We start from the raw sequence: 27,417 nt of genomic DNA on the forward strand, positions 1-27,417 counted from the left end.
GAAAGGTGTGGACTTTGAGAGGCTGGTATAGGAACAGATGAGGCTGGGATTTTGCCAGTGTGACTTGCCAAGGCTTCACCCTTTATCACTGTTAAGAAGATCCAATCTCCCAGCTTGTTCTTCACACCAGCTTCCTTGCTTTGCATTTTACCTGCCAGGGTGATGCACCAGTGAAATTTATCCAGATGTGCTGAAAAACAGACAACACAGGAGCCAGCAGACTGGTGTTTCTCTCTTTTATTTAAAAACAGTGCTTCATTACCATTTGCAAAGGGTTAGGAAGGGTTTCCCCCCTTGCTTAGAGTTTATAAAAGCCAGCAACATGATCAATAATTTATACACATGGATAGTAATACAAAAAAAAAGGAATAAAAGCTAAAGATCTAACTACTCCAACCTTCACAATTCCAGCTACTTGATAATAATAGGAATAACCCAATGAATACTGTATGGTCTGAAAGCTACTATACAATATGATACTTAACGAGGGAAGGCGGGAGGTTAAACGCTGTCACAAAGCCCTGGGATGCAGATACTGCTGCTCCAGAGTCAGCAGGGAAATGGGACCCTGGGCAAGTGGCTCGGGCATCCTAGGAAACGGTCCAGGGGAAGGGAACGTATCCCACTCAGGACACGTCCCATTCCCCGGCGGTACCTGGCAATGGGAGGTGCTGGGGAGACTGCGAGAAGGGGCAAGTCTGTTGCTGCCACTGGAGGTGCTGCGGTATCTCAGCCTCGCACTGAAATTTTCCAAGTCTCAAAGAGATCAGCCTGTGAGGTCAGTAAAATACTCCACCAGCTCCATATCACTCTACAGCCCTGGTTCTCATTTGCTACCAGCCCCAGGTTTTAGCTCCAACTATTTTACAAACGGGATTTATCATATTAAAAAAAACCCAAACCCAACCAAACAAAGCTTAACAAAAAAGCCAAACAAACAAACAAACAAACAAAAACCTAAGGAAAGAAAACAAAACCAAATCATATCCCCTGGGGTAAAAGAGGATGGAATTTGTCACTTGATAATGCAGCCAAATTGAGCTGCCAAAACTACAACACTCACACACACAAAATACTGTGAACAGAAAAAAATAGAAAAACATGACCAGAACTGACACTACTAATATGGGAGGCCTGATTTCTGTAAGGAATTTACTCCTCAGGGAAGCAACAAGCCCCTCCACCAGAGAATTGGGAATCTGGCAAGAGATTTATTGACCCACTTCAGGACATCAATAAAAATTTTAAAAGAAAAAACATTCCTAAGATTAACGGGCATTTTGCTTGCTCTGACTGCTAGCCGAATTAATATCTCTGTGGACGGCTTTAGACACCAGCAATCTCCTGGTGAAATCAGGCAAGGCTTTTGGCTGATGCAATCCTGCTCTACCATGAGTTGAGAGGCAGCATGGGAAGCTGGTCTCCCGCACAAGCCTGGGCCAGCTGCAGCCCATGGCCCCAAGAGGACAATCACAGGCAGCACTGGCAGCCCCAGCAAGAAGCTGTCCTCCAGAGTCAGCAGTGGCAACAGAGATGGGACACGGCCATCCCGAGTCCCGTTTAGGCTGCCATTGGTGCAGACACTGCAGAGGGATGGGGGCTCTCCACACAGCTCCTGGCTGGAGCAAAGCACACCAGGCAGAAACTCCACAGCCTGCTTGCAAAGGGCCCCATTTCACACTCCGGCTATCAGACTCCTGCTTGCCTTGTTGACCGGATTGTTGACATTGTAGAAGTTTACTGGGGTTAGAGGGTGGAGAGGGCAATCAGTAAGGTGAGGATGGAGGGAATGGGCTTTTCAGACATTAACATCACCGAAAATAGTGTTTTATGCAACAAAGAATCAAGTCTCACTGGTGTATACTACAAAATGTTTGACATTATCCAAGAGCATGTCAAAAATAAAAACACAAAGAAGATTACATTGGATGTTCATCTTGTTCACTAGGTTGTTTTTCCCCCCCCTCCTATTTTAAAACAGTGCAAACAGGTAAAACACTTTAAAAATCACCCCTCTACACCAAGGACAGCATTTCCCCACCCTGCCGGCTGGAGGGTCACAGGCAGCAGGCCCTCTGCCAAGCTGCCTGTGTGCTTTCCCTTTGGAGCTAGACTCAGCAAAAGTGTTTCCCAGAGCTGTTGTTTGGGTTTCCCTTTATTAAATTCCTAAGTGCTCCCCAAACCTGTTTTCTACTTGCCTCCATCTTCGTGGCTAGGATGGGAAGATACATGGGAAGATACAGATAGGGATAGGCTGGGGAAAAACATGGGTAGAACTGGGAGGCTCTGCTTTGTATTCCCCACTGAGGGAGCTTTGGGTGCTGGGACTGAAAGCCCAGCAGCCAGTGTCTCTTTTCAGGCAGGTAAATGGCTTCATTAACCGTTCCACAACCAGCACTCAAGCCAGCTACTCAGAAAATCCTCCTAAGCTCTTGCTGTACACTTCACATCCATGGATCTCAAAACAGGTTAGAACAGGGATGCAGCCTGTTCTAACAGGGGATAAACTTCACTTTAGGGATGGGGAAGTGAAGTCTAAAGTAGCAATAAGACTGCCCCACAGGGACCCTTGAGGGGTCACTGACAGAGCCCTGTCCGAAACACAGGTCTCAGACTCCAGAGCCAGTGCTCCTCGCTGGACAAGTCTGCTCCCTCTCAGGCACTGGAACAGCCAAGCCACAGCTATCTTTAAACATGGCTTTGTCTATCTGAACTCATGACACAGGATCCGCCTAACTGTTTAACCCAGGAAAAGCTGGCTATAGTAGGCTCATACCGAGCTCCCCATTGCCTCCAGGTCCTGTCATGGCTTTTCTTAGAAAAGCTAACCCACCTGCAACAGTGCAGCCTCCCGCACATGGGGTCCAGGACAACAGTTTTGCTAATGTGCTGGGCATCAATTTAACTTATTCCCAGTAGAGAATACAGAATACCAGTAGATGTTACTTTGTACCAGCACAACTGTAACTGCAAGGAAATACAGACCAGCACATTAAATAAACCAACTCTTCAACCCAAAATTTCATCTGTGTATCGTCATGTGCTGGCTGGACCTACTGCAAGACATTACAAACAGCTATACCTAAAGATACATTTTTTTCTCTGCATCAAGAGGAATCCCAGATGCCACCAGACTAGAAGGTGACAAAACAACAAGCTATTTGCCAGGCTGCCTGGGTGGTTTCCCTCAGAAAGCCAAACTCTGCTTTGTAAGGGACCTGTGATTGCAGACCCATCACACAGACAAGCACTAGCTGCCATCATTGTCATAAGCCAGGGCCCAGTTCAATTTATTAAACGCAATTAATTTTGCATAGGGAGATATAGGCTTTGTCCTCACTTCTTCAGAAGATGGATATAGCCACACCTTGGCTACTCTGAAAGCATCTCTAGCCAGTTCATAACACATCAGAGTGAAACTGGAGCTGTTGTTCGCCAACAGGGAAGGCTGAAGAGCTCTCCTGTCACGGCACAACACTCACTCAAGAAACCTTGCCATGCAAGTTTTTGGGAGGTCTGGTGCTTTGGACACCTGGAACCAGTGAGCTGCCTCTGGTCCCCAGCCATGCAAGTGTCCCGATGTCCCCTCTGCAGCTCAGTGCTGGGAGCAGGAAGCCAGGCTATCAGCAAGCCCCCTCAGAGGATCTTGCAGCATTAACTACGGAGCCACAGAGACACTGGCTGCTTAATGCACCAGAGGAGCCTGGCAGGGAGGGACCAGAGCAGGCCAGGCTTGGATACAGGAGGAATCAGGCAGGATGGTCTTAGAACAGGTATTACTCGGAGATTGGGGGTCCATGGCCCCCCAAAGGTTGGGTGCTTCTGCACTAAACCCCTCACATTCCTAATATACTTGGGCGGGCTGAAGCTGCCATGCATAGACTCTGCCAGGAGGCAGAAATGGAGCTGGCCTCCCTACTCCCAGGGAGGCCAAGTGGCAGGGGGGACTGCAGGTGGCACTGCCAGGGCAGGGGAGGACACTTGGGGGGGAGAACCCGGCTTTTGGGGAGCCACAGTCAGAACCAGCTGAACTGAATGTAGGAGAGGGGCAGTGGGGGAGCAGCCAGCCCAGCAGGGCTCTGCAGATGCTCGTGGGCTCACAGCCTGAGGAACTGCCTGAGGGAAGGGAAGGGATGGCCTAGCTCAGGCCCTCCATCTGCAGCAGGGAGAACAAGTCCAGTAGAGGCTTTTGTTGCATCCCAGCTCCACAAGTCCCCTGGCTGCTCTGCAGTGGAAGTAACTCCCCTTGAATATGACTATCTCTACCACAAATCCTCCCTCTTCTACCCCAACTCAGGCAGTAAAAGCCCCCAAACTCCCTGAGTCTCCCTCATTTCCTAGATTTTGTGAAAGGCCCAACACCCTGTTCTCCCCCTCCCTATTTTCAAGCTAAAATATTTATATACAAACAACAAAAAAATTGTCACAACAGCAACAAACCAAACTTTGGCTTGGAAAAAAAAAGTAAAAAACCAACAACAAAACCAGAAAAAAAAAAGGCGGCCAACAGGCTGGCAGTTTGGTGTCCCCTTTATCTAGCTATTCCTCCAGAAAAATCAATAGCTTCAGCGTTTCTAGCTTAACTAATGGCATCCCCATTCTTCTCATTTGAGGTGCCTCCGCTCTGCTGTGCACGGAGATGCTCCATGTATCACTGCGGAAGAGCAAAAAATGTGTGGCTGTGTGGCTGGAGCAGGACACCTCCCCAGAGGCGGGGACCTCTATTTGTTGATGTTGCTTAGTGTTATGATGCAGGAATTTTCCTATTTTGTATCAGTGGTGGATGGAAAAGCAGGTGTTCGACAGGAGCTGGAGAGGCTCCACCAACAAATCCTCAAAGCTGCGCCTCTGAGGGCAGTGGCGCACCCTGTCACCAATCCATGGAGTCAAGGCAGCCTGGTACAATTACACTTCTACATCTCTCCAGCATGTGACTAGAGCCTGCCTCTGACCACTGGGATTATTGGGAGCACTCTAGGAACAAGCAGCTGAACAGGGAGGTCTGGAGAGCAGCAACTCCGCATCACGTCACAGCCATCTAAGTGTGCTGCCTTTGAAACAGCGAATTCTCTGTCTGTGAGAGCAGAAAGGAGATGGTCTTGGGAGTCGTGAAGCCCTCAGTTAAACAGTTTCTATCCTTCCAAGTCTTCTAATATGTAGTGTTTATATGGACTCAGCAGACAGCTGCACAACTTTCTCTGAGAAGCTGTGCAAAACAAACCCAGGGGCTCCAATGCAGCTATGGGAGGGCCTGAAATAGTTTGTGATAGGAAGTTCCTATGAATTCAGAGCTTGCACAAACTCTTCTGCCAGATACAAAACTACTTCAGGATCATGTTTAGATATAGAAGATCCTTTCCCGCCCGCAGACAGACCCATATGCTTGTCCCTCACTTCGAGTAGCTTATGGTTTTTCCTCACTCATGTTATTTGAAATAGATTACTTGCAAAAACACCTAAGCAGCCCAGGATGAATAGGAGCACAGCCCTTGCATGCTGGGCCTCAGAACACGTGCCATGCTCGACTCTTCTGCTCGCTTTCTTCTGCTGCAAGGCTGCAGGTGCTTCACCTCCCCAAGTTAAAACACTCGCTGTCCACAACAGAGGTACTCGGCGTGATCCTGCACTCCATTTGCCACTCCTCCAGGAATGAAGGGGAGGAAAGGGACAGCAAGAGACAATGCTCTTCAAAAGGAGGAATGAAAACTATGACAATTACAGCCACCTGCAGTGGACAAAAATCAGTGAGTAAAAGTTCTGTGTGTGGGGAAAAGATCATCCTCATCAAAAACTCCTTTCAGAGTCTTGTCCCCTATAGAGCAGGTAACAGCTGAAGTCTTTGGGCAGGTTGAGGGACTCTTCTCTTGTGAAGTCTAAAGTTCTGACACTGCTGAAACTGTCACAAACCTGTGCGCATCAGATGGTGATAGAAACAAGGAAAGTCTTTGCATTTCCCCCATTTCCAAATGTAAATTACCATTTCCCCCACCAGCATTCAGGTCCCAGCCACAGCCAAAGAGTGCTTCCTTCTGCAGACCAGAAACACAGCAGGTGGAGACTTTTCCCTCACATCCTCCTGTCCTACAGGCACCAAGCATCAGACCCAGGGAAGTAACTGTCTGCGAGTTCCTGATTAATTGCATGATATCAGTTTCTAACAACTTTCCTTATCGCTAATCGCCTTTTCCGTGATCGGTAGAATAAGCTATGCACCAACATACAGACACAGAAATGCATTATTTTTACCACAGTTAAAAAAAAAAACCCAAAAATGAAAACAAAAAACAAACAAACAAAAAAAAAAAAGCACAATCTTTGGAACAAAAGAATTAAAGGCAGAAATTTAAAGGAAAAAAAATACATATTTGAAGAACATAGTGAGGTATAAAAAAGTATTTTCTCTTTTTTTTTTTTTTTTTTTGTTTTGTTTTGTTTTGTTTGTTTTTCCTCCTCAACTTGCTATAGAGTTCCTCTACTAGTAAATATTGCAATAGCCAGGCCTCATGAACTGGGGGGGCTGTCCCACTTGCAGGGGGCTCACGTCACTTCAGTAGGGGGCAAATCGGCTGTAGCCACCTCGGTATAAACTCGCCTGTAGAAATTAAATGGGAGAAGAAAAGGTTGTTAGGAGAAGAACTGTGAAGAGATACCCAGGACAGCACCCAAATGGTTCTGGAAGGACCTGTCCTGGCACTGACCCACCACCGTCAAGCACCTCTAAGAAGCAAGAAAGAACTCTGTCTGCAAAACCAAAGATGTGGCTCAGGAGGGCATGCTCATGGCCAGCCAGCTGGAGGTGAAGTTTGGCAAGTCTTGGTGGAAGGGAATTCAGTACCAGAGAGGGGACTCACCAGTCCTAATCTCAAGCCAGTTGTCCAGGCTGCCTTTATAGACTGCGGAGACCAGGACTTCTAGGATGCTCTTCACCTCACCTCAAGTTAAAGTTTTAAAATAGATATGATGACTGGGTATCCTAGAATTACCTGTTTTTCCTTCACTGACCCTAAAGAGAATCCACATGATGAGCTGAGGCTAAAATGGAGGTGCTACACTGCAGATATCTATTTTTAGGTGTCTTTTTCTCTGAGCACATTTGTATTCCAGCCTTTGCAACAACACAGATACTGCGCTGGCTAGCAGATGGGCAAGCATGTGTTTTCAGCACACTGCTCCACTCCCCTCCAACGCCAGCATACCTCATCCTGCCCTTGCATAACTACTGCTGGCAGGCAGGACACCGCATCCTTCCACTAGTGCAAGAAGGAACCAAGTGAAGCAGCTTTGATGCAAGATGTCACAAGAACAACTTATTCCCTTACTTCCTGGAACTGAAAATGGCAAGAAAGGGTATCCTGAATCTCTAACTATTGCTGATTTTTGTTCTGTGTATCACCTCAATACAGTTCTACTGATTCACTGACACCAACAGTGTTCTGGCTTGTGGCAGTTCTGTTTGCTTTTTATTTTCATTGTACAAGATGATGTGCAAGACTAAGTAATAACCGGTCTCCTACAGGTTGGTTCCTTTCTTAGTTCACACATAGATAGAAATGTGGAATAACTGGGGACCCAGCACTGCTGCTAAGGACCTCCTCCCTCAACAAAGAAGTTTTTCTGGGTGAGGTTTCACGGCACGATACCCAGTGGCTGTTCCCCATGCTGGAAATGAGAAACAGCACGAGAAAGAAAATCCCACTTACCACAGCGCCAACTCCGTAGCTAGCGGCAGGGGCAAGGGCATGGTAAGGATCTGCTGTGTACACCCTGCCATAACTGAAGAGAGGGAGAAAAGATATAAAGAGAAAAGTCACTTGGGAGGGGCAGAGAAATAGCTGTCTGACCACAGGTAATGGAAGCAGCAGCATGCCCTTGCACACACATGTATGCATCCATGCACACACAGGCACGCAGGCAGCTCCTCTGCAGAGAGATCCTATGGGCATGCTGCCATGCATTGTATGAGATGGGCAAGAGAACAACCTGCCAGGAGGAATGTGGCACAGGCCATGAGCCTGACCTGCAGGGAAGAGGTCGGCATCTTTGAAAAGTCAGCAGCTAGTGCATCCCTTATGTTTGGGTAATTGAGTGATACAATTTAGGGAGGAGAGTGACTGCTGGCATTAGTGCTACTGGCACAGTAACAGCTGCTAAATGGAAAGCAGTGAGGGATTCTCCACTATGAGAGGAGTATAAACTTTAACGTGCTAGGATTAAAACATGGCCTCACTGCACAGGCAGAGAAAAATCTCAAGGCAAGCATTCTGATAAAGACAGTCCTTTGTATCTATTCAGACCTGTATGTTAAAGCATCCTAGAACACTGCATGAGCTGAGTCATTTTTATTTTATGATGGGGAGAGAAATGCACCCAGTGATTAAGTAACCTGCCCAAAGCCAGATCTCTGACTCTGAGGCTGTAACCATGCTGCCCACTTTGTGCAGAGGAGAATCACAAGGATGGGGAAGAGGACATGATTTGTGCCAGCTCCCATACACTGAAGGTAATATTGTCCGGGAGCAGAGACAAACTCTGCATTCAAGTCTTCCATGTTAGGTGGTGCATGCATGTGCGCACATGCGAGTGCAGGTAAGACAAAGAAATGGGGGAAAGAAGCAGAAGTTCTGTGATGGATCAATGCTCCTTGAATCCCTGAGCACAGCAAGTAGTCCCCATGGACACCTCTCCCTTACATACCCATCACTGTAAGCTGCTGCAGCGGCTGCAGCGGCTGTGGCTGCTGTTGCAGTAGCAGGCTGTGCATATCTGTAGGCTGCGTATCCACCCTGCAGGAGAGAAGAGAACTGACTTTACAGATACCTGTCCACCCATGCAGAGCATAAAAAAAAAAAAACAAACAAAAAAACCCCAAACAAACAAAAAACAATTAAAAAAAAGTCACACACATCACAAGGAGAGGAAGGGTTTCAAACTGCATCAGCTCCCATGTCATACCTATCAGAAGCATCACCCATTAACTCATGTATACTCCATGTATGGTCCAGGGACACCCTTCCATTATCCTCCTTAGCAAAAGGAATACACTAAAGGGAGAACAAGCATTGTTACAGCCCTATAGAAAATGCAATTTGGCATGGAGGAAATGAAAAGACCCAGGATCTTGCATGCAAGGTAATTTTTATGGCCCCTTCCTCTTAAGGAGGGGAAATCAGAGGTGGACACTTTCTGTGAAGTATTTTAGAAAAGGGACCATTCAGAGAAATTCCTACTTTTTTTTTACCCTCTTTTACAGCCAGGAAAACCCAAAGGGCTAGAATTTAATTGGGTCTACATGTGCAAAAGTATCAATAGCCAGAGAAGGTGAAAAGCAATCAGGAAAAGATGGTCAGAGAAGACAGTCCCTGGTGGTTTCAGGGCTGTCAACAAGCAAACCAATATTGAGGCCAACCAGACTGTTCTTCCCTCCTTTCCATACAAGAAGGAAACAGGTCAAGGGAAATTATGACAGAGCAGTCTGTTCTGTTGCTGTATTTCTGCCCATGCTACATATCTGTAGCAAAGGTGATCAGAGGTAGTTACTAAAAACGTACGTAACAGCTGTGTTGTCAAAATATGAATTCTGACTCAGAGAAGACCTGTGAGTCTCCTCCTGGAACTCCCACAAGGAGCTCTTTGGGCGGAGCAAGGCCTGCAGTACTGGAAGACCAAGGCCAGCCACCTTTCAGACCAGGGACAAAGGTGGCACAGCAGGCAGCAAAGGGGGCTCTGAAGCCCTGGTTACATCTTTATTGTATTTTTGAACACTTCTTTTTTTTTGATTTTGGAATGAAGGCTTGGTAAATGAACCATACTTTTGACTTTCTAGAAACACAATGAGCGATAAAAAAACATTGGAAAATTCCAGATTGCTTCTGCCTTTTTTTTTTTTTGATATTTCAGGGTTTGAAGGACCAGAAGGCAGAGTTATGCTCTTCACCTCCAGAATCAGCTCAACATACCTCTACCACTTCTTCCCTATATATCTTTTGCATACATGTAACTAAGAGTACAAGATCAGCTCCACTACAGAACTGTCTTTGCTCAACTGTGCTCAATCTGGACCTGAGTAGCTTTTAAATTAGAAGTAATGATTTTAAATGAATATTGGTTTCTTTTGTGTGGCCTGCCCTGTGAAGGCTAATATACTACCCAAAACATGTTTGCAGACCTTTTCCTACTCAAGAGAAAAGGGACTTGCAGCCTCTTCTAGTTAAGAGGAGAAAAAGCAACATAGATCTATCCCTGTGAAACATCACTTGGCCTGGAAAAAAGATGTCATGTTACAGTTTAGTCCTTTTAATCTCACCTGGCTGTTTCAAATCCTGCATTTTGGATTGATGGTTTGCGGATGTTTAGCTTGGTTCTGCCATGCTATCATTGCACCACCATGTAAAACATGACAGAGGCCAGAGGAATGAGGTGCAGCATGAATCCAAATCAAACCTTCATTAAGCTCACAAAACTAGGACCAAACTTTGTAGTATTCCCCCCTTAGGCTATGAGCTTCCTGAACCCTTGGTCTATCACCTGGGCACAGTGTAGGAGGCATTTTCTCCAGGCATTACCCTCTGCAGGGCAGCTGGCCTCAGCATGCACCCTTGATTCCCGCTCTGCCTCACACTTCCACACTTGCCAGTCACATTTCAGACCAGAAGCCACTTCAAATGTGCCTGGCATAGACTCTGAACATGACAGCTCGATGCAGTTTGAAACCAAAACAGCTTATCATATAATTCTCTTTTAATTCATGTCTCTCATAAAGGAAAACAAAACAGAACCAAAACAAAATAAAACCAAAAAACAAAAACAAAACAAAACAAACAAAAAAAACCCCACAAACAAAAAAAAACCCAAAAAAACCCCACAAAAAACCAAAAAACCAAAACAAAACAAAACAACCACCAAAACAACAACAACAACAACAAAAAAAACAAAAATAAAGAAGAAAAGAAGGGTTGGAATCAGGTGTGGCAGGGGGAATGGAGTAACATTTATTAATCAAAATTAAAAACTAAGCATGCTGACATCTGGAGCTAGAACAACCAGCAAAGTCACCACGTTCAGACTCATATTGGCTAGTTCTATCCATCCCAGCATTCTCTTGGGACAGCAGTTCGCCCTAGGCTCTACCACAAGCTCAGTGAAGTACACAGCCTCAAGTACTAGAGCGTGCAGCCACAACAACCTGCTATTACGGAAACAGTCAGTCACCACTGGAGTTAACATTCCAACCTTAACAACTCCCGCAGCACCCCGTCCTCACCCCCCAGAATGGCTCCCACCCTAGCCCTGTCCCACACCACAATGTTAATAATTATAACAAGCAATAACCCATCTGTTATATCAGAGAAGGGAACAGAGACTCCACTGAGAGATTTAGAGCGAGATGTTAACATTTCTTCAGTCAACTGCGTAACAACAACAACAAAAAAAGAAAAAAAAAAAGGAGAAATAACTCATTGGAGAAATGAAGTTAAGAAATAGCTGACGTGTATTGCTTTTTCACCATGCACTGATGCAAAATTGAAGCTACTGGTTATTTAAAAAGTAAAATCAAAAAAAAAATCTCAGCACAGAGGTACACACGTGCAGGCAGACCTGCTCATTTCAAAGCAATCTGCAAAGTCTACTTATGTGTACTTCAAATAAAACCAAAAATGGGGATCATAATGGCCATGGTGCATTCCTGTCATAGGAGCAATGACTGTGGACAGCTGGGAGATTTCTGAGACAGGGATGTATTTAGCATGACCAGTAGGTCCAAATACACCACAACAGGACAAAGGAAAGAGGACAAACTGTTGCAATTATACTTTGTTTTTTCATAAATCCTTTCACCAAGCTCTGAGACCAGAGCAGACACTGTACAAGGCAGACACTGTACAGGTTGCCTTACCCAGCTGATGCTCCTATTCTCCATAGCCCGGGATCCACCTATATAATTCAATAAATGCATCTGAAGCCCGTTAAGCTTGTCCGGTGCACCAGGTATTTTCCCCTGATATTCCTGTTCACACAAAACTTGTAACTGATATGCAGAGCTCGTCCGCAAGCTCAGCTGTGGGGTCCTACGACCCCTAGTGATTTCTGGTGCCACCCACTTCAGGTACTCCAGTAAATAAAAATTATAACAGCATACAGCATCTGCAACCACAGCAACAAAGAGGAAAAAATGTGTTTCCAGATGAAAAAAATAACTATTAAAAAAAAAAAAAAAAAAAAAAAAGAAGAAGAAGGCCCTTGCCAGCTTCAACATATTTCTTCAGTGCCACAGCCAAACTGCAACAGAAGAAACCTTAGTGCCTGAAACTCAGGACAGCCATGCAAACTCCCACTCAACCTATTTGATTCCACAGGGACAGGTTACCCAGGTTCAATTCAGTTTTTTTAAATCATTAGTCTCATCTCAAAAGAAGTAAGAGTGGCTGAACTTCTTGTGAAGATGTTATGTCACAGATGTTTCCATCAACAGGACAGTTTAATTACTGCCTCCATAAGGAAATGGGAACTAGTGAGAAGGCTTATGAATTTTTACTGGGCATTAAAAACAACCAAAAGGACTGTGTAAATCAAGATTAGCCTTTTTTTTTGTATAAGCTTTTGGATTGTCTGAGGAGCATGTGAGAGAAATAAAGACCAGCCTAAATGCTGCTTATCTTGATTCAAGTTCTTTTTCTTTGCCTTCCAGTCTTGCTGGGGCTATGCTGGATCTGTTTCCCTGTGTAGGGCTTGGAGCCTACAGACCTGAGCTGTCAAACAGCTGTATTGCTTGGGAATGAACAAAAGCCCAAATTTAAAATGACTCTTCTGTGATGTTACTGTCCTTGGCTCATCAATGAAGTTAAATTATATTTTAAATTCCTTCTTTAACATTACATGGTCGCTTTTTCAGTATTGTTTTATACTTTCTGAAATAAGACAAACATGAAAAAACAGCATATACGGGAAGCTGCAATCTCAACTAACGCAGCATTCCAATTACTGACTGTGTTAATGAAAATAAATAAGCATTTTATGCAGTTCAGCTCAAGTGCATCTTCTCCTCCACTCTTCAAGTCCATATTAGGTGATCAATCCAATGAAAGCAAGAAGAAATACAAAACTACAGCTTACTATGCCAGTGTGGTATAAACCTCCCTTTTCTTTTTCCCTTCCTGCCTTGGAAGGGCACACAAAGTATGTCACCGCCCTCTTTACTCCACAGAGCTTTTCTGCCCCTAGGACACAAGCGTGTCCATAACCCTGGAGAAATGTGTAACTCACGGTACCAGTTAGGTACATTTTACTGCTCACCAGGTTTAGGCAGCGAGCCAAATTTTGGGATCTTTTATCTGTCATCTCTCAGATGTGTCTTCTTCTCCACCCCCATACTTCCATATAACAGAAGTTAAGAAGCAGAAAGGGCTAGAACCGCTTCTGGTATTTCTGTATTAGAAGGGGGGGCATATGTGCACCAGGAATGAACATGAATGAATTAGAAGAGGTGACAGGACAACGGTGTCCATTGCAGCAGGTGCTTCTACATGGTAATGGGACAAGCATGACCTTGTTAACCCTTCCACTGAATTAAAGTTTTGTTGGTTTTTTGTTTCTTTTTGTTTGGCTTTTTTATTTTGAGTGAAATGCCACTTGGAAATCTGGACACATGCCGCCCTGCTACAGCGGGGGCTTGGCTCACACGTGAGTCTGTGCTGCTCTAAAAAAGCCTCTGTTCCCATCTCTAATGTGGTGCTGGAATGGTTAGTATAATTCAGTCTTTTCCACTGCAATCCACAATCTGATTGGTTGGCAGGTCACACTGGCACTCCTACCTGAGGTATTTTAGCGCTAATGATTGGTTCCTGTAAGACTATTCTATAACAGAACACAGGAAGAGCAGTTCAAAAAAACACAGCTGTGGAAAGAAACAATCATACAAACAGCCCACAGCGGGGCTCACCAGCCTTTTCTTTCCAGTGGATGCAAGCACGCTTTTCACAGGCAGGAGCAGTCTTCGCACAGGTGGGTTTGTTTGGGTTTCCCCCCCCGCCACCCAGATTGACCCCACTGTAGAAGAAAGATAACCTTTCTTATGATCCAAAATGAAGCCCTCTGCATCCTGGGGCAGGTTGTTTTATCAATTCAGGTGTCTTGCCAGAGTGGACGCATCCAACAACAGATGGAATGCCTTCTTCACAGAAGAAATGGCTAGCAGGATGGTTGCCCCAGGAAAGAAAAAAGGAGTGAGGAAAAGGAGGAGGAGGAAAATGAGAAATCGGTGCATAGTATATATGCAGAAAAGGCAGCCCAAACTTGGGACACTTCCCTTTCATCTGGCCTACCATTAACAAGCCCCTGCCAGCTCAGCTTCTTTCCACAATCCTATGGAGCCAGAAGTCTTAAGAGAATCTCGATTTAACTTCTTCCCAGTCCTAACTAAATTATCCTCTGCCATACCTTCCAGACTCTGGGTAAACCTATCACAGCAACCGGAGGGATGGAAGCACTGCAGTGAAAAGCACAACAAATCAGTGAGACACAGAGACACTGAAGTCATTCCACCTGTGCTAAGCAAATTGTTTGGAAGGGCAACTTCAAGTTTGGATAATGACAACTTTATCCTGAGCTCCATTGGAGGGCTCTGGCCAGGAATAACATAGGAAAAAGCACCACCATCTACTTTGATGCAGTCCTCTCATCTATCATGCTGCTTTCTGACAGTGACACCAACAGCAAAGTCATCAGAAATCCACCTAATCCACTTAATGGTTCTAACCTGACCTGGGGGCTTGGCTTTATGTTACATGGCATGGCGGCACTGCTCTGCAGCACCAAGTGGTTATGGGAGTTCTTCACTGCTGAAGTTTCTGTCCTTACATGTTAAATAAGCCTCTCCTCCCCAAAAAAAGTTCTGAAGGAGCTTTCTTTAGAGAAACAGGGCCTAACCCTGGCCAGTCTTCCCTTTCAACATGGCAGCTTTTTAGTGTGGGAAGAGGCACTAACACCACTCATTTTCTTGGTTACTTGCTATAGCAAAGTCAGTGTCTGTAAAGGTGGTGTTTTAGGAGTGAGGCAGGAAAACACAGAACCTTCTGTAGTCCTTGACACACCTTTATAAAGAAACACTTGACTAGGCAGATCAATCTTTAAAGGACTGCACGCATGACAGTATATGGAAGAGTGAAGAAATGCACGCAGTTCTCTCTATTTCAAAGAGCACATCTTCCAACTGCTGTACCTGGGCAGGAAAAACACCTGTCCAGAACTTTATCCTCCATATAAGCCAACAAAATCCAAAAGCTAGTTCCTGGGGTTAGACTCATTATCCTGAATCTAACCCCAGGGCTCTTTATAAATGTCAAGAATAGCACCTTCAAAGGAGAGGGAATGCTGACAATGAATTCATGCTGACAATTGTGCCACTACCCAAACTATACAAAACGTCCCAGCTCCAGAGAGCCATGACCTACAATGCCACAACTAGGAACTCCGATACAGTTAGGCAGGCCACGAGTTGCAGTGGCAGTTGTGGCCCTGAACATTTTTGCTTTGAAAGGCGAGTTCCTACCATATTCCTGCTCTGCAACAGCTCTCTCTTGGAGAGGAAAGCACTTTTCTCACTGGCCAGTTCAAATACCTCCATCCACAACCCACCTATGTACACACAGACATCCCGGGAGATTTGCAATACAGACTGACCGGGTAGGACAAAGACAGTGACAGGACAAAGTCTCCTGTAATATCACAGCTAATTCCCAAACAGGAGGAGGCTGTTGACTCTTGTAACCGATCATCTCCACATATTTGTACTTTACAGTTCCTTGAAGAGGTGACAGAATCTAGCCTATTTAGGTGCCATTCCTACCAGCAAAAGGAGATGTCAGTTTTCACTCTAGCATCTCAGCCTCCATTTTTAAACAGTCCCCGTGTCTTCCCCAAAGGGTTAATGTCCACATCCCAGTGGCACGTGAACATTTTAAAACATACAACTTGTTCATTGTAGTGTGGGCTGCACAAATCAAACCTGAAAGGGCCCCAAGAGGGAAGAGAAAGGGAAGAGGGGGAGAAGGAAAAGGAAGGTCTGAGGCTAAACCAGTCCTGTTATTTTTATATCCAAATTATGTAAATGAGAGAAGTGTTGAGAGAAATTTTAATTTGCTAATCATCTCTCAGATTGATTAGTACCAGTGTGCATGTGGGGGACAGGACACCCAATAATCTGACCCTGGCAATGATCAGGAAACCCAAAGGCTTAGGTCTTGCACCCAGGGGCAAGCGCAGTGACAGAGAAGCATGCTTGCATTCCTAAATATATAAATATATATATCCACAAGGAAGAAGAAAATTAAAGTAAATGATATTTAAAAAACCAAACCAAACCAAACGAACAAACCAAAAGAAAAAGAAAAGAAAACAAAAAAAGGCTGGCTTGTCAGGGGTTGGGGAAAAGAAGGCTCCAGTGTGTGTACTTACATAGAGGTCAGCACCGTAAAATCCGTCCTGGTAAACCACACTGCAGAAAATCCACACAAAAACAAAACAAAACAAAAAACAAAACAAAACAAAACAAAAAAAAAAAAACAAAAAACCAAACAAAAACAACAAACACCAAAAAAAAAAAAAAAAAAACCAAACAAAAAACAAAAGAACAGAAAACACATTCCGGTTATTGAGGACGGCAGCATGCACATGCATTTTACACAGGCAGGTGATGTATGAATCCACAACCTGGGCTTTTGGCAGGAGCAAATCAGCAAGAGAATGTGTGTGCGCACGCACGGCTCCAAGTCATCTTCCATGGCATGCAAAGGGGGAAGGGGTGGGCAGAGGGGGAGACAGTATGCGAAGGAGAGAGGGAGGGGAACCACCATCTTGTACAGTAAATGTTCACTCAAAAAGATCTGACGTCCTGAAGAGAGACACAAGGGTTTAGAAACTTCCACTTTGGTTATTCTCCTGGAATGATTTTGGTTACCCTCTAAAACACATGGAAACATTGGCTTCATGAAGTGGGCTTGTGAAATTGAGGAGCCCCTCACAGAAGGCATCCCACAGGGGATGGAGTCACCTACGTCAGGAAGTGTGGTTCAGAGACCTGTGCCTGATTACATTTTTCAGGCTTCACAGGGCTGCACGACTTTTGTTTCTGACATCCATACATCACCTCCTTTTACCCTGCACATTAGACATGCGATAAGATTTGGCTGATCACACAAGCATGCAAAGTATTATTATTCAGCATCTTAAAGAACCGATGCAACACCTCAGGAAAACAAGTCAATCAATTCTGATCAAAGTAAACACAGAGAAATGTAATTGAAAAGAAAAAACCAAAAATACCCACAATGCATTGCTTTCACAAGCAGAGATAATGAGCTAAAAAGGTTAGGTGACTGGTCCAAGATCCGAAAATTGAAAGGTGCAGTGGGAGTCCCTGGTAGTAATGACTAATTCCACAGCAGAGAGGAGCAACTGGAAGGGTTTCCATGGGATGGTGCTTTTTCTGCTTTAAGACATAGTTTTGTTTCTCTCAGAACTTCAAGCAAAAAAACTGTTAAACAGAACCTGGGGGTTCCCAAATAGCTGCTCTTACTAGAGCATTCACTAGGATAAAACTACACAGCTCGCTCTGGGGACAGGGGTTGGGGAAGGATGAGGAAGGAAGAGAGGAGATGCCCCCCACCCATTTGAGTTCAGCGTGTGCTTCACATACTGAGGAATTTCCTCCAGCTTTGTCCTCTGAAGAACTCCACACAAACTTGCTCAAGGCTTTAAAAAGCATTAGCCTCACCATCTGTGATGTTCATGGAGCTGATGTGCATGATTTACTCACAGCATTAAGGAAAAAGAAGGTATGGAACACTAGCTATTCTTTTGACTATTTTTTACTCATCAGATGGAATGTGAAATGCTGCCAAGAGCCTGCCACCCTCAGACACCCACCTATTGTAAGACACACACACGCAAAAAAAGCCCAGCAGGTCTTGCCAAAATTCTGCATGCTATTACTAAAAAAATAAAACAAAATAAAAAATAAAATCTTGCAATGTTAGCTACTGCTTGAATAATTTAGTCTTGCTGCCTTCCCCAGGAAAAGTACACTCCATTCCCAATGGACAAAGTTACTGTAGTCTCCAAGAGCGCTGGGAGCAGGTATGAAGATAGAGACCCTTGTTAGAGGAAGAGGGGAGCCACTTCAGCAGGGAGAAGCAGGCCATAAGATCATGTTTGTTGAAGCTACATTTTTACAACCACATAACAAAGAGTTTGGCTCCTGGGGCAGTGACTTACATTGCTGGGTTCTCTATCTAGGACCAGGAATGTTTTAGCAGTGATACTCCACCTGCTCCTGCAGGAAAGGCAAATGCATGACAGAGGAAGTGACTTGGTTTATGAACAGGTTAGCAGTTTTAACAGTTATTCCAAACACAATCAGTTGGATGAACATAAGCATTACCACATTGGATCAGGCCACTATTTCTGTCAGCAAGAGATGCTAGCATCAGCTCTCCAGAGAAAACTGCAAGGAACACTAATAACAGGGAAGGGCAATACTTCCTGGATCCAAACACTCAAACACACATGAATTCTCCATTTCCTTTAGTTAGGATTTGACTAACATCAACTTCCAGAGCCGAAACTTAGCAAAGTTTATTTATGTGGTGGAATATCTATATTTGTGATTCTTAATGCTAGCAAAAACTGAGAGAATTCCTTCATCCAAAAACCACATTCCGGTTATGTAGCTTGACCAGAAGTATAAAACAGTCTGGCAGCCAGTCAAATCTTGGTGCAATCTGTAAAAAGACTACTAGCTGAGCTAAAACACATCCAAGGGAAAAAGAAACAGGCTGGTTTTGTAATGTAGCCAGCATATCATTTAGGTGTACCAACAGCTGACTGTGTTGTAAAAGGAATGAAAAAACCACCCTCAAAGCTCTCTGCTGCCCAGTATCTAGTCTTCTATCTACTTTGGTTTCAAATCAGTGAATCTCATATATATTTACACTCCTAGACTAAATTACTCTTTACTATGGCAAGTCTATTCCTCATATAGGTACTAATGAACATGCACAAGTCAATGACTAACCTACAGGCTGAGAAATAAAATTTATCAAGCTTATTTAGCTTTGAGAGTTTTACAGTAGATGAGGTTTTTTCCGACTGTCTAAATTCTTACAGCTTCTGGGCTGAAGTGTTACTTGTCAGCATTCTCATTTAAAAAGTGTGGTTGCTACAAATCAGGGCAATATTCCAGTACAGTTTTTACTCATGCTATATATCAGAGGTTATAATGTCTCCTTATTTCTGCCAAGTGGTACCTCAGTTAAGACTGAAGGTTGCATTAGTATTCAAAGTCAGGTTTAGGTGACTATCTTACATCAGCTCAAACAGTCTAAGCAATTGCTTTCTGAAGTATCACAAACCTCCTCTGGATAAACAACCATGGCCATATGTAAGTATGGTCATTCTGCATATGCATTTGCAAATCTTGAGTTCTTAAAGTAAATATTAAAACTGTTAAGAACTATGATTTCTTGCACTTTCCTCTGGTTAAGCACTTGACACTGTCAAAACTTACTCTAACCTGGATGGTGCTCAGGTCTGATCCAGTATGGCAATACCAATGAGCTTTTATTAATTTACCTTCTGTATTTTTAAAATTCTGCTAAGCTCTCAAATGCAGTGATACCATAAAATTTTGTAACTAGGAACTCAAACACCACTGAGGTTTGTGCAAACCAATTCCTTCTATCAGGTTTGAGTTAACCTGCAGCTTACTTTACTGTCTTCTTCCACATTACTCACTATGTTTTGGTCATTCATGTTGCTGACTGATCTTATGGTGTCATCTGGCCAGGAAGAAAGTAACCGATGGAGGGCAAGGTGTCAGGAACACATGCCTGTCCCTGACCCAGTAGAGGTCAACAGTACCCACACGGAGTGGTGGCTGTCCTACAGGTTACTGCAACATGGAATTGAATAGCACATGTTGTATTATTCCACTAGGAATCAAATTTGTTCTACAAAGTAGAGACTCAGACTATGATGACAAAAAAATACCAGCAGTAGTTAATTACACCCCAGTGCTTGGGACTAGGGACAGTTCTGGGCCTCTGTAAATCTGCCTTGCTTACTGGTGCCCTGTAAATGTTTACTAGGTAGTATGCTGCCCATGAAGACATGGGATCAGTCAGCAGGGTCAGAAAAATTCAGTGTAATACCAGTAAACACAGACATGAGATGATATTTGGAAGGGCTAATCACTGGAGCCTTGGCTCAATATTTCAAATATTGGCCCATATTTCAAATGAAAATAAGCCTTTTACATGGGACGCAGTCTGGATTTATATCAAAGACAAGGCCCTCCTAGTGCCCCACTCCTGACAGTCTCTGGCTAGGAATGCTCTAGCTGTTAGTCACAGGGATGAAAAGCACATTCCCCCTCCCTGGTGCAAATATTTCATATTCTGCTAGATGGCAGCACTTAGCTCAGCTTTGCTGCTTTGTTTCACTGTGGAGCACTCCTCAATGAAATTGGACTGTTCCATTTTTAGAGCAATAGACAGACAAGTTGCAGAGGATATGGTTAGAGGCTAGAGAATGTAAACTAGGAGTGGTGGGAAAAAGTGGATTTGAAAACCCAGAAGAAACACTCTGTTCATAAGACCAGTGTTTAGACAAGAGGTTTCATTTAAAGTCTTCTGGTGAATTAAATACAAACATTGCCAAAATTGCCAAAGAGCAAAGCTAGACAGATACATGACCACTGCAGCTTGCTTCCTGGAGCTCCACTTTAAATATCAGACTAGACTCTAAAAGGGTTACAGTAGCTCTCATCACTTAATCTCCTACAGAAGGTATTATGAGCTTATCCAGCATATATTAGGCCACCTCCCTGCACTGACGTGTATGGATTCCACTTTCCTTTTTAATAAAAGATTCATGATTTTTTTTTCTTCCCTTTTGGACCTAGTGTAAAAGAAAAGAAGGGTCAGTCCACATCTGTGTTGCAGGATTCATTCCTATTCCTGTTCTTTCTGAGAACATTGCCTGGAAAATATGGCAAGTAGAACTCCAGAGACAATATGATTAAAGCATCCTCAAAATCAGAAATAAAACAAACAAAAAAAAAGACAGCTTGGAAGGCATTTGCTGATTTATCTGTCATTCCATCACATTTAAACAAACCAACAAAAACCCAAACCAAAACTCACATAGAGACCTAGTTCCCTCCTAGTTCCCTTTTAAACAGCAGAATGCTCCTTTGTAACAGCATTTTTTGCGCTACATTACTAGTGAAAATCTGAGGGCAAAGAATGCTAAGGCCATGCATTTGCCATTGCTTCATTGTATTATCGTTCTCTCTACATCCCAAACACTCCCAGCTTTAAATTAATGGACTTGATTAATCTTTGTTTTAAACCTTTTTAAACCGTCTCCAACAAAGAAAGCAAATCCATTGTGGGTAACTGGCTCTTCTGTGTCCTACTGCCAGATGGTGAGGCATGAAGGTAATGGATAATATTCCTCATTCCTGAATATGGAAACACAAATGGAGTGCAAAGAGCAGAACCTTTTCAGGAATTTAAAAACTTCTCTTTGTGTCCTTCTCAGCAGCACTATAACATGTTGGGTCAATGGATGACAAATACCATATACAGACAAATTGAGAAATTATGAGAAGGAACCCATCAGCACTTTAAGCTGTTGCAAGTACTGAAAATTGTTTCAGTCAAGAACGTAACAGAAAAATTTAGATTTGCCCCCACTGGATGCCATCATGTGCAGAAATGCTCTGGCACTAGCAAGATCTTGACTCTCACCATCCAGACAATTTTAGGGTTTTTTTGTTAACTGATTAGCTATTTGACATAGTTGCGCAGAGCACTCTGCTCTTGTGACCAGTGCTTACCCTGGGTAGGCAGGGATGGCCGTGGGAGGTACTGCCCGCACTGCCCCATACACTGTCCTTCCTCGGCCCCTCAGATGGGCGCCCCGAAATGCGGCGGCTGTGGTGGCTGCAGTTGGATAGGGGAAGCCTGGAACTGTAAAGACAGACAAGGTGGAAGGTGAAAAACATACAAGCTTCAACCCAGAGAACAACCACCTGCTTCAAACAAAGTGAAACAACAGCTCCATAGCGGTGGGACATTTGGCATCAATCCTGCAGAGGGACATGCTTATAACCCAGCAAGCATCCCATACATACTTTCTGCTACACCATGGCCTTTGGGGGGAGAAGGGTTGCAGAGAGGTTTGGCATGCAAGAGGTTAATGTTTTGGCATGCCTTACCCACCCCAAAGAGGGCTCAAATCCCCACCACCTTTTGACACCACCATGCATTCTGGTTAGAATCTGAGAAGCACGAGGAGTTACTATCAATACAGCACACAGTTCTTCCAAAACTTCAGAGGCTCTTTAAAATAATTTGTCAAGAGGCCCTTAAAGTCAAACAACTTACATCAGTCTCTTCCCTCCTTTCCCCTCCCACTCTTTGCCACCCAATCCTCTGTATGTTCATTTTAAAGCCTGAAAGACAAGATAGCCCATATAAGAGCTGCAGCAATTTCCCATAAAGTGCCAGTTTACTGAGAGCCCACCTTCATTTAACAAGTGTGACCAATAACTGGCACCAAATATAGCAATGCCTCTATTATTATGCTTTAAACTGAAGTAAACTGGCTTGTGATGAAACTCTGTAAAACCTCAGAGGCATCTGCAATCCTGTCATAAACAGATACCGAGAGGGAATGAGTTCCAGGGCACAAACCCAACCCAGCATGCATCCAGGTGCATGCCACTAGGGGCCCTGCAGACTTGCAGTTTAGCAGCTTGTATAATATGTACTTTAGGGATTTGTCCGTTTGGTTTCTTCAAGTTCAAAATGAGGAGGGGAGCAAAGGAATGGCCTATCCTCATACACACCCTCCCCTTGTTCTGCAGCCTTCTTGATGTCAGAAGGACCCATTCAGCTGTACAGCAAGACACTGCAGATGAACAAGTTACAGCAACTGCACAAGGTAAACAACAGCAACTCTGGCTCAAGGTAAACTCATTCCCAGCGAGACCCATCCTTTTAAGTATATATTATACAAACTGGAGAGAAGAAGGGTAACAGGTCATCATTAACTCAGGCACAGTAACAATACAGGGGCCATGGGGGGCTACTTACTGATTAAAGGAATGTAAGTGTTAATACCCCCCCTTCCTGACAGGGGCACTGCGGCGTCATTGCCCAGCGAGACATCTGCTTGAAAGCTGGACGCTAATTCAATTTTAAAAAGAATAAAAAACAAAAACAAAACTGTAAAAATGTTATAAAGAAACAGCAGATTAAGAACATAAACACCACTGCAGTTAAATGGCAGAAGTGGAAGTGTCTACTTCAGCTCTACCTGCATATAACTCAGGGCCGTACACCGCTCCAACCACAGGACTCAACTTCCAACCTGAAACAACAAAGACTGCAGTGAATGCCAAAATCTACACCAAGAGAAGGAACGGGCAGCGTGGGTAGGGGGAATGGTCTCTTGCATGCGTCCCAGCTTCACATGCACAGCTCTTTTCAATTTCTGCTTCACCTCAATCCCCCTTGGTGTAGATGGAGGCCAACTGCCTTTTCCTAATGTCAAGCTCTAGGTCCAGGTCACTGAATCGGAGGGAACTGGAAAACATCAGCTGATCCACACTGGGCAAAGGCACTGCTGTGGGAATGCCAACTACCTTATATGCATATTTGCCATGAGCACCATGCGACCTGGCATTCCCTGCAGGAGCCTTGCTGCCAGCTCCTCCTTACTTTCACTGAGAACACTGCAGATCCGAGCCCTCTCTAAAGCCACCGGCCCAGACTGTCATCTGAAGCAAGTCAATTTATAGCCTTGAATGCTCAAAACACACTTCTCTCTGGTGTCTATCAGACCCTTCTCTGATAGAGATCTGCTAAAAAGCAACAGTGTCTGAATTTCCTCATTAACTCCATTATGCAACTATAGTTCATAAAACCAAATCATTCTATTCATCTCACTTTCTCCTCACTGTTACTTCAGTATTTCTTGCCTTCTTTATGCTGCTTTTCAGGTGAAAGCCTTCGCAGAGAAATGATTTCAATATAATCTGGATAATTGGCAAGAACTGCAAATCATGAAGATAAAACCTACAAGAAAATAGGGCTGAAAGGAGTATGGGTATGAGTAGGTACATATTTCCAGTCCCATCTGGAAACCTATCTGTCTTTTCCCCCTCCATCTCTTTAATGGAGGAGAGGAGAGGTATAAAGCTAACAATGTGATCTGAGTTGGCATCCACAAAGCATTCCTTTCAGAAAAGATCTCAGCAGTTCAGCTAGCAATTACAGAGGCATTTTTACTTAAATAAATCCATATGCTTCCTCTGTCTTGGAGCCCTGGTGCACTTGCTGAACTTTTAACACCTCTAACCACTCTAGAAGCTGTATGAACATCTCTGTGGATTGCAGCCCATCAACACCACCCCTTCACCTGCTGGCAGAGTATCAATGACAGATGCAGTGCAGGTTCTGTCTGGACGTACAGACACACTGCTGCTGCACCCCTCACCTTGATGGCAAAATACTCCAGTGGTGGCAACAAGAGGAGTGCCCATTCTCAAATTTAATGACAGTTGTACAACCATACTTGCCAGTATGCCTTAAGCCTGGTCTAATACTAAATTCCCTTGCATAGCTTTAGAGCTGGATTTAAACTGTTGGCTGCAAAAGCAAAATATTCTTGTATGTTATCAGTTTCACAAGTAAGCCACGTTTTGTTACCAAACAGTCACATACATGACATTTTATGCCCTTGTTTTCAAGACAATATACCATGGATATCATACATTGCCTTTTACTACACTATCTCCTAGTTCCTTCCAGGTACTGTGACCCAGAATCCCAGGCCTTTTGTTTAGCTGTGTTTCCCCAGTTCTGTACCCGAAGATTTACTGGCAGGGGACCACTCAGTAAGTTGGCAGCAGAGCAACATAAAAAAAAAATCTTCTGAGTTTGGAGTCTTTGTAATCAAAACCAGAATCTCACACTAGCAACTACCTGTATACAGCTTCCTGCCTTGATGAAACTGTTTGGGCACATTTTCACACCAAAAAGAACTTTGCTGCCTGTTTCAGGACAAAGACTCAGATTCAAAATCTTTATCAAAGCAGAATTCAGTTCTGCTGGGAGAACAGCCTTTTTATGCTACATATGCCTATGAACTAAAATGACTGCACAGAGAACCACCAAGATATCCCAGTGAAACAGGATTCTTCATTACCCAAACAGCTTGGTCTTTCTCTTTTTAGGTTCACTGGAAAATTACTGAACATAGGCATAGTCTGAAACAGAAAGCAAGCAAACAAGGAGCACAAAGGCTCTGTTTCACTGGTTGCTTGGGAACAGCTGTCGTTTTACAGACAGAACCTAAACTGAGCTACCTTAAGTTATTAAGCTAGTTACGCATTTTAAGTTATGTTTCTGCATTCATATTTAGGTATCTATGTGATGGCAGTGAGACACAGGAGTACTGCACATCACACCATACAGAATCAGCTGCAGTAGCAGGGCAGGCAACCCACTGGTCCTTCTCACCTTTACCCATCTTGACCACACTGGGCATGTCCCTGCTACTGAATGGTATAATGATACAAATTAAGAGTTTGTGGGGCTTTGTTGGTTTCTTTTTGGTCTTGAGGAGAGGTCATGACTTTTCCCTTTTGTCTTTCTTCAAAGGTTTCAGCTCATCATTAGTACAAACAGTCTCTCTTACCATTTGCATAAGGTGTGACCATCTTCTTATTGGTCATTACTCTCGCAGTGGCATTGTTAACCTAAAAGTAAGAAAGGGAAGGGGGAGGAGAGGGAAGGAAGTACAGAACGTTAGAGAAAATGGTGAAAACTCTCAGATACCACACACACACACACACACTATGCTTCTCTGAGCAAAAAAAAATTAAACAGCTAATTTTACATGAATGCAATCTTTAAATTACTTTTAACTGTTGCCATTTAATTATAAAAGTTACAGCTAAACGTGGCATTTAAAAATTATACATTAAATAAAAGGCCAACGAGAGTAAAGTGCAGATTGTCCACCACCCTGCCATCCCTAGGCACGGGATTATTTACAGCTCATTGATCAAAAGGGCAAAACCCTAGATGCTTTGTCCAGGTTCTGTTCAAGAGGCAGGAATAATTTCTGCAGCCCAGGGCAGGGGAACTGAACCAGGTGACGCACAAGCTGACTTGTTTCTCAAGCTCATCGCTGGAATTGGGGCCCAGCAGGTCACTGACAGGACACTCGGGTAGAAAAAGGTAGCCTGGAGTTCCTCAGCATTAGATTTGAACTCCCAAGGCTTCAGGAAACCTCTGGAATACCGCCAACTGTTTAGATGATCTACATTCATTGATTTACACCCATCACTTTCAGATCTTTTTCCAGATTATTTTTTCATTGTCACAAATCTCATGGGACAAAAAGAATACATAGCAGCAGACCTGGATAATTTTTGGGTTTACTGTGCCCTGCACCCTCTTTACAGAGCTCTGCATAGTTCCAAGCGGTTTGACTGCTCAAGCAAGTGGGATGTTACCACAGAGATGGTGCTGATAAAGAAAAGATGGACTAGTTTGGAAGCCAAGTTGCTGCAGCCCTGTGTCAGCCGCAAAGCTCTTGCAAGGAGGGTGAAGTCCTTATGTATCATCAGTAATTGATCAAAACCCATGCCAAATGGGAATGGAGGCCAAGGTGAAGAAGAAAAAAATGGATACAAAAATAGAAGCTGCCTTGGGCCTTGAGATGTATGGATGGTGGGTGTACACAGGGTGGAGAGTCCAGAGCTACATTTTACTCTTGTTTCAGACCCAAAACAATAGAAACATTACACATTTAAAAAGGAAATAATGGGAAACAACAATGATGAGACTGAGAGCATGCAGTTAAACACACACAGATAAAAAAAAGAAAGAAAAAAAAAAAAAAACACACCACAATTGATTCAGAGGGTGGGGAGGGGAGGAGTGAGGGGATAGGGTCTCACAGACAATCATTAGATGGAGCGAGTGCCTGAAATCAGCTGCTACAGCAAAGTGCAACACAAGCACTTAAAGGAAAAATTGCCAGAACCAATCAGAAACCACCAGTCAGCAAAGAGACCAACAGCTGCATTTAACTTAGTAAAGAAATAAACTGGGGAGGGGGCAGAAAGAAAAAGAGAAAACAAACAGTAACAGCTACAAACAGGTCTCAGAAAGAGCAGCAGAAAGAAGGGGCAGGAGAGAGAGAAGAGGAAATGGGTGCATTAATAAAAACCAGCCAAACTGGAGTTCAGTAACTCTGAGTAAGATGTGCAAGGGGAAATCACCATGAAGTCAGTAATCAAACAGCTCAGACTGCTACAAAACAATATGTACATCCAAAGTCCAG

General features: G+C 43.9%; 1 protein-coding gene across 13 annotated transcripts in view; it reads right to left on the bottom strand.

The window, feature by feature from the left end:
• Positions 1-222: 222 nt before the first annotated feature.
• RBFOX2 (RNA binding fox-1 homolog 2) overlaps positions 223-27,417 on the bottom strand; it is a 170,516-nt gene continuing 143,321 nt past the window's right edge. For 5 of the 13 annotated variants that reach the window (XM_063395787.1, XM_063395783.1, XM_063395793.1 and 2 more), the window contains 8 exons: positions 25,762-25,822; positions 23,377-23,430; positions 23,154-23,246; positions 21,893-22,025; positions 13,809-13,851; positions 8,695-8,783; positions 7,701-7,773; positions 223-6,592 (listed from right to left, as the gene is read on the bottom strand). In XM_063395787.1, the coding sequence (XP_063251857.1) occupies positions 6,548-6,592; positions 7,701-7,773; positions 8,695-8,783; positions 13,809-13,851; positions 21,893-22,025; positions 23,154-23,246; positions 23,377-23,430; positions 25,762-25,822 (591 nt within the window). In that variant the 3' untranslated portion in view covers positions 223-6,547. Of the gene's footprint in view, positions 6,593-7,700; positions 7,774-8,694; positions 8,784-13,808; positions 13,852-16,449; positions 16,490-16,532; positions 18,326-21,892; positions 22,026-23,153; positions 23,247-23,376; positions 23,431-25,761; positions 25,823-27,417 lie in introns of those variants that run through there. The other 8 variants (XM_063395795.1, XM_063395785.1, XR_010080185.1 and 5 more) reach the window with 7 other exon arrangements.

The sequence above is a fragment of the Prinia subflava genome, chromosome 4 (genome assembly GCF_021018805.1).
Source record: "Prinia subflava isolate CZ2003 ecotype Zambia chromosome 4, Cam_Psub_1.2, whole genome shotgun sequence".
Classification (NCBI taxonomy): Eukaryota; Metazoa; Chordata; class Aves; order Passeriformes; family Cisticolidae; genus Prinia; species Prinia subflava.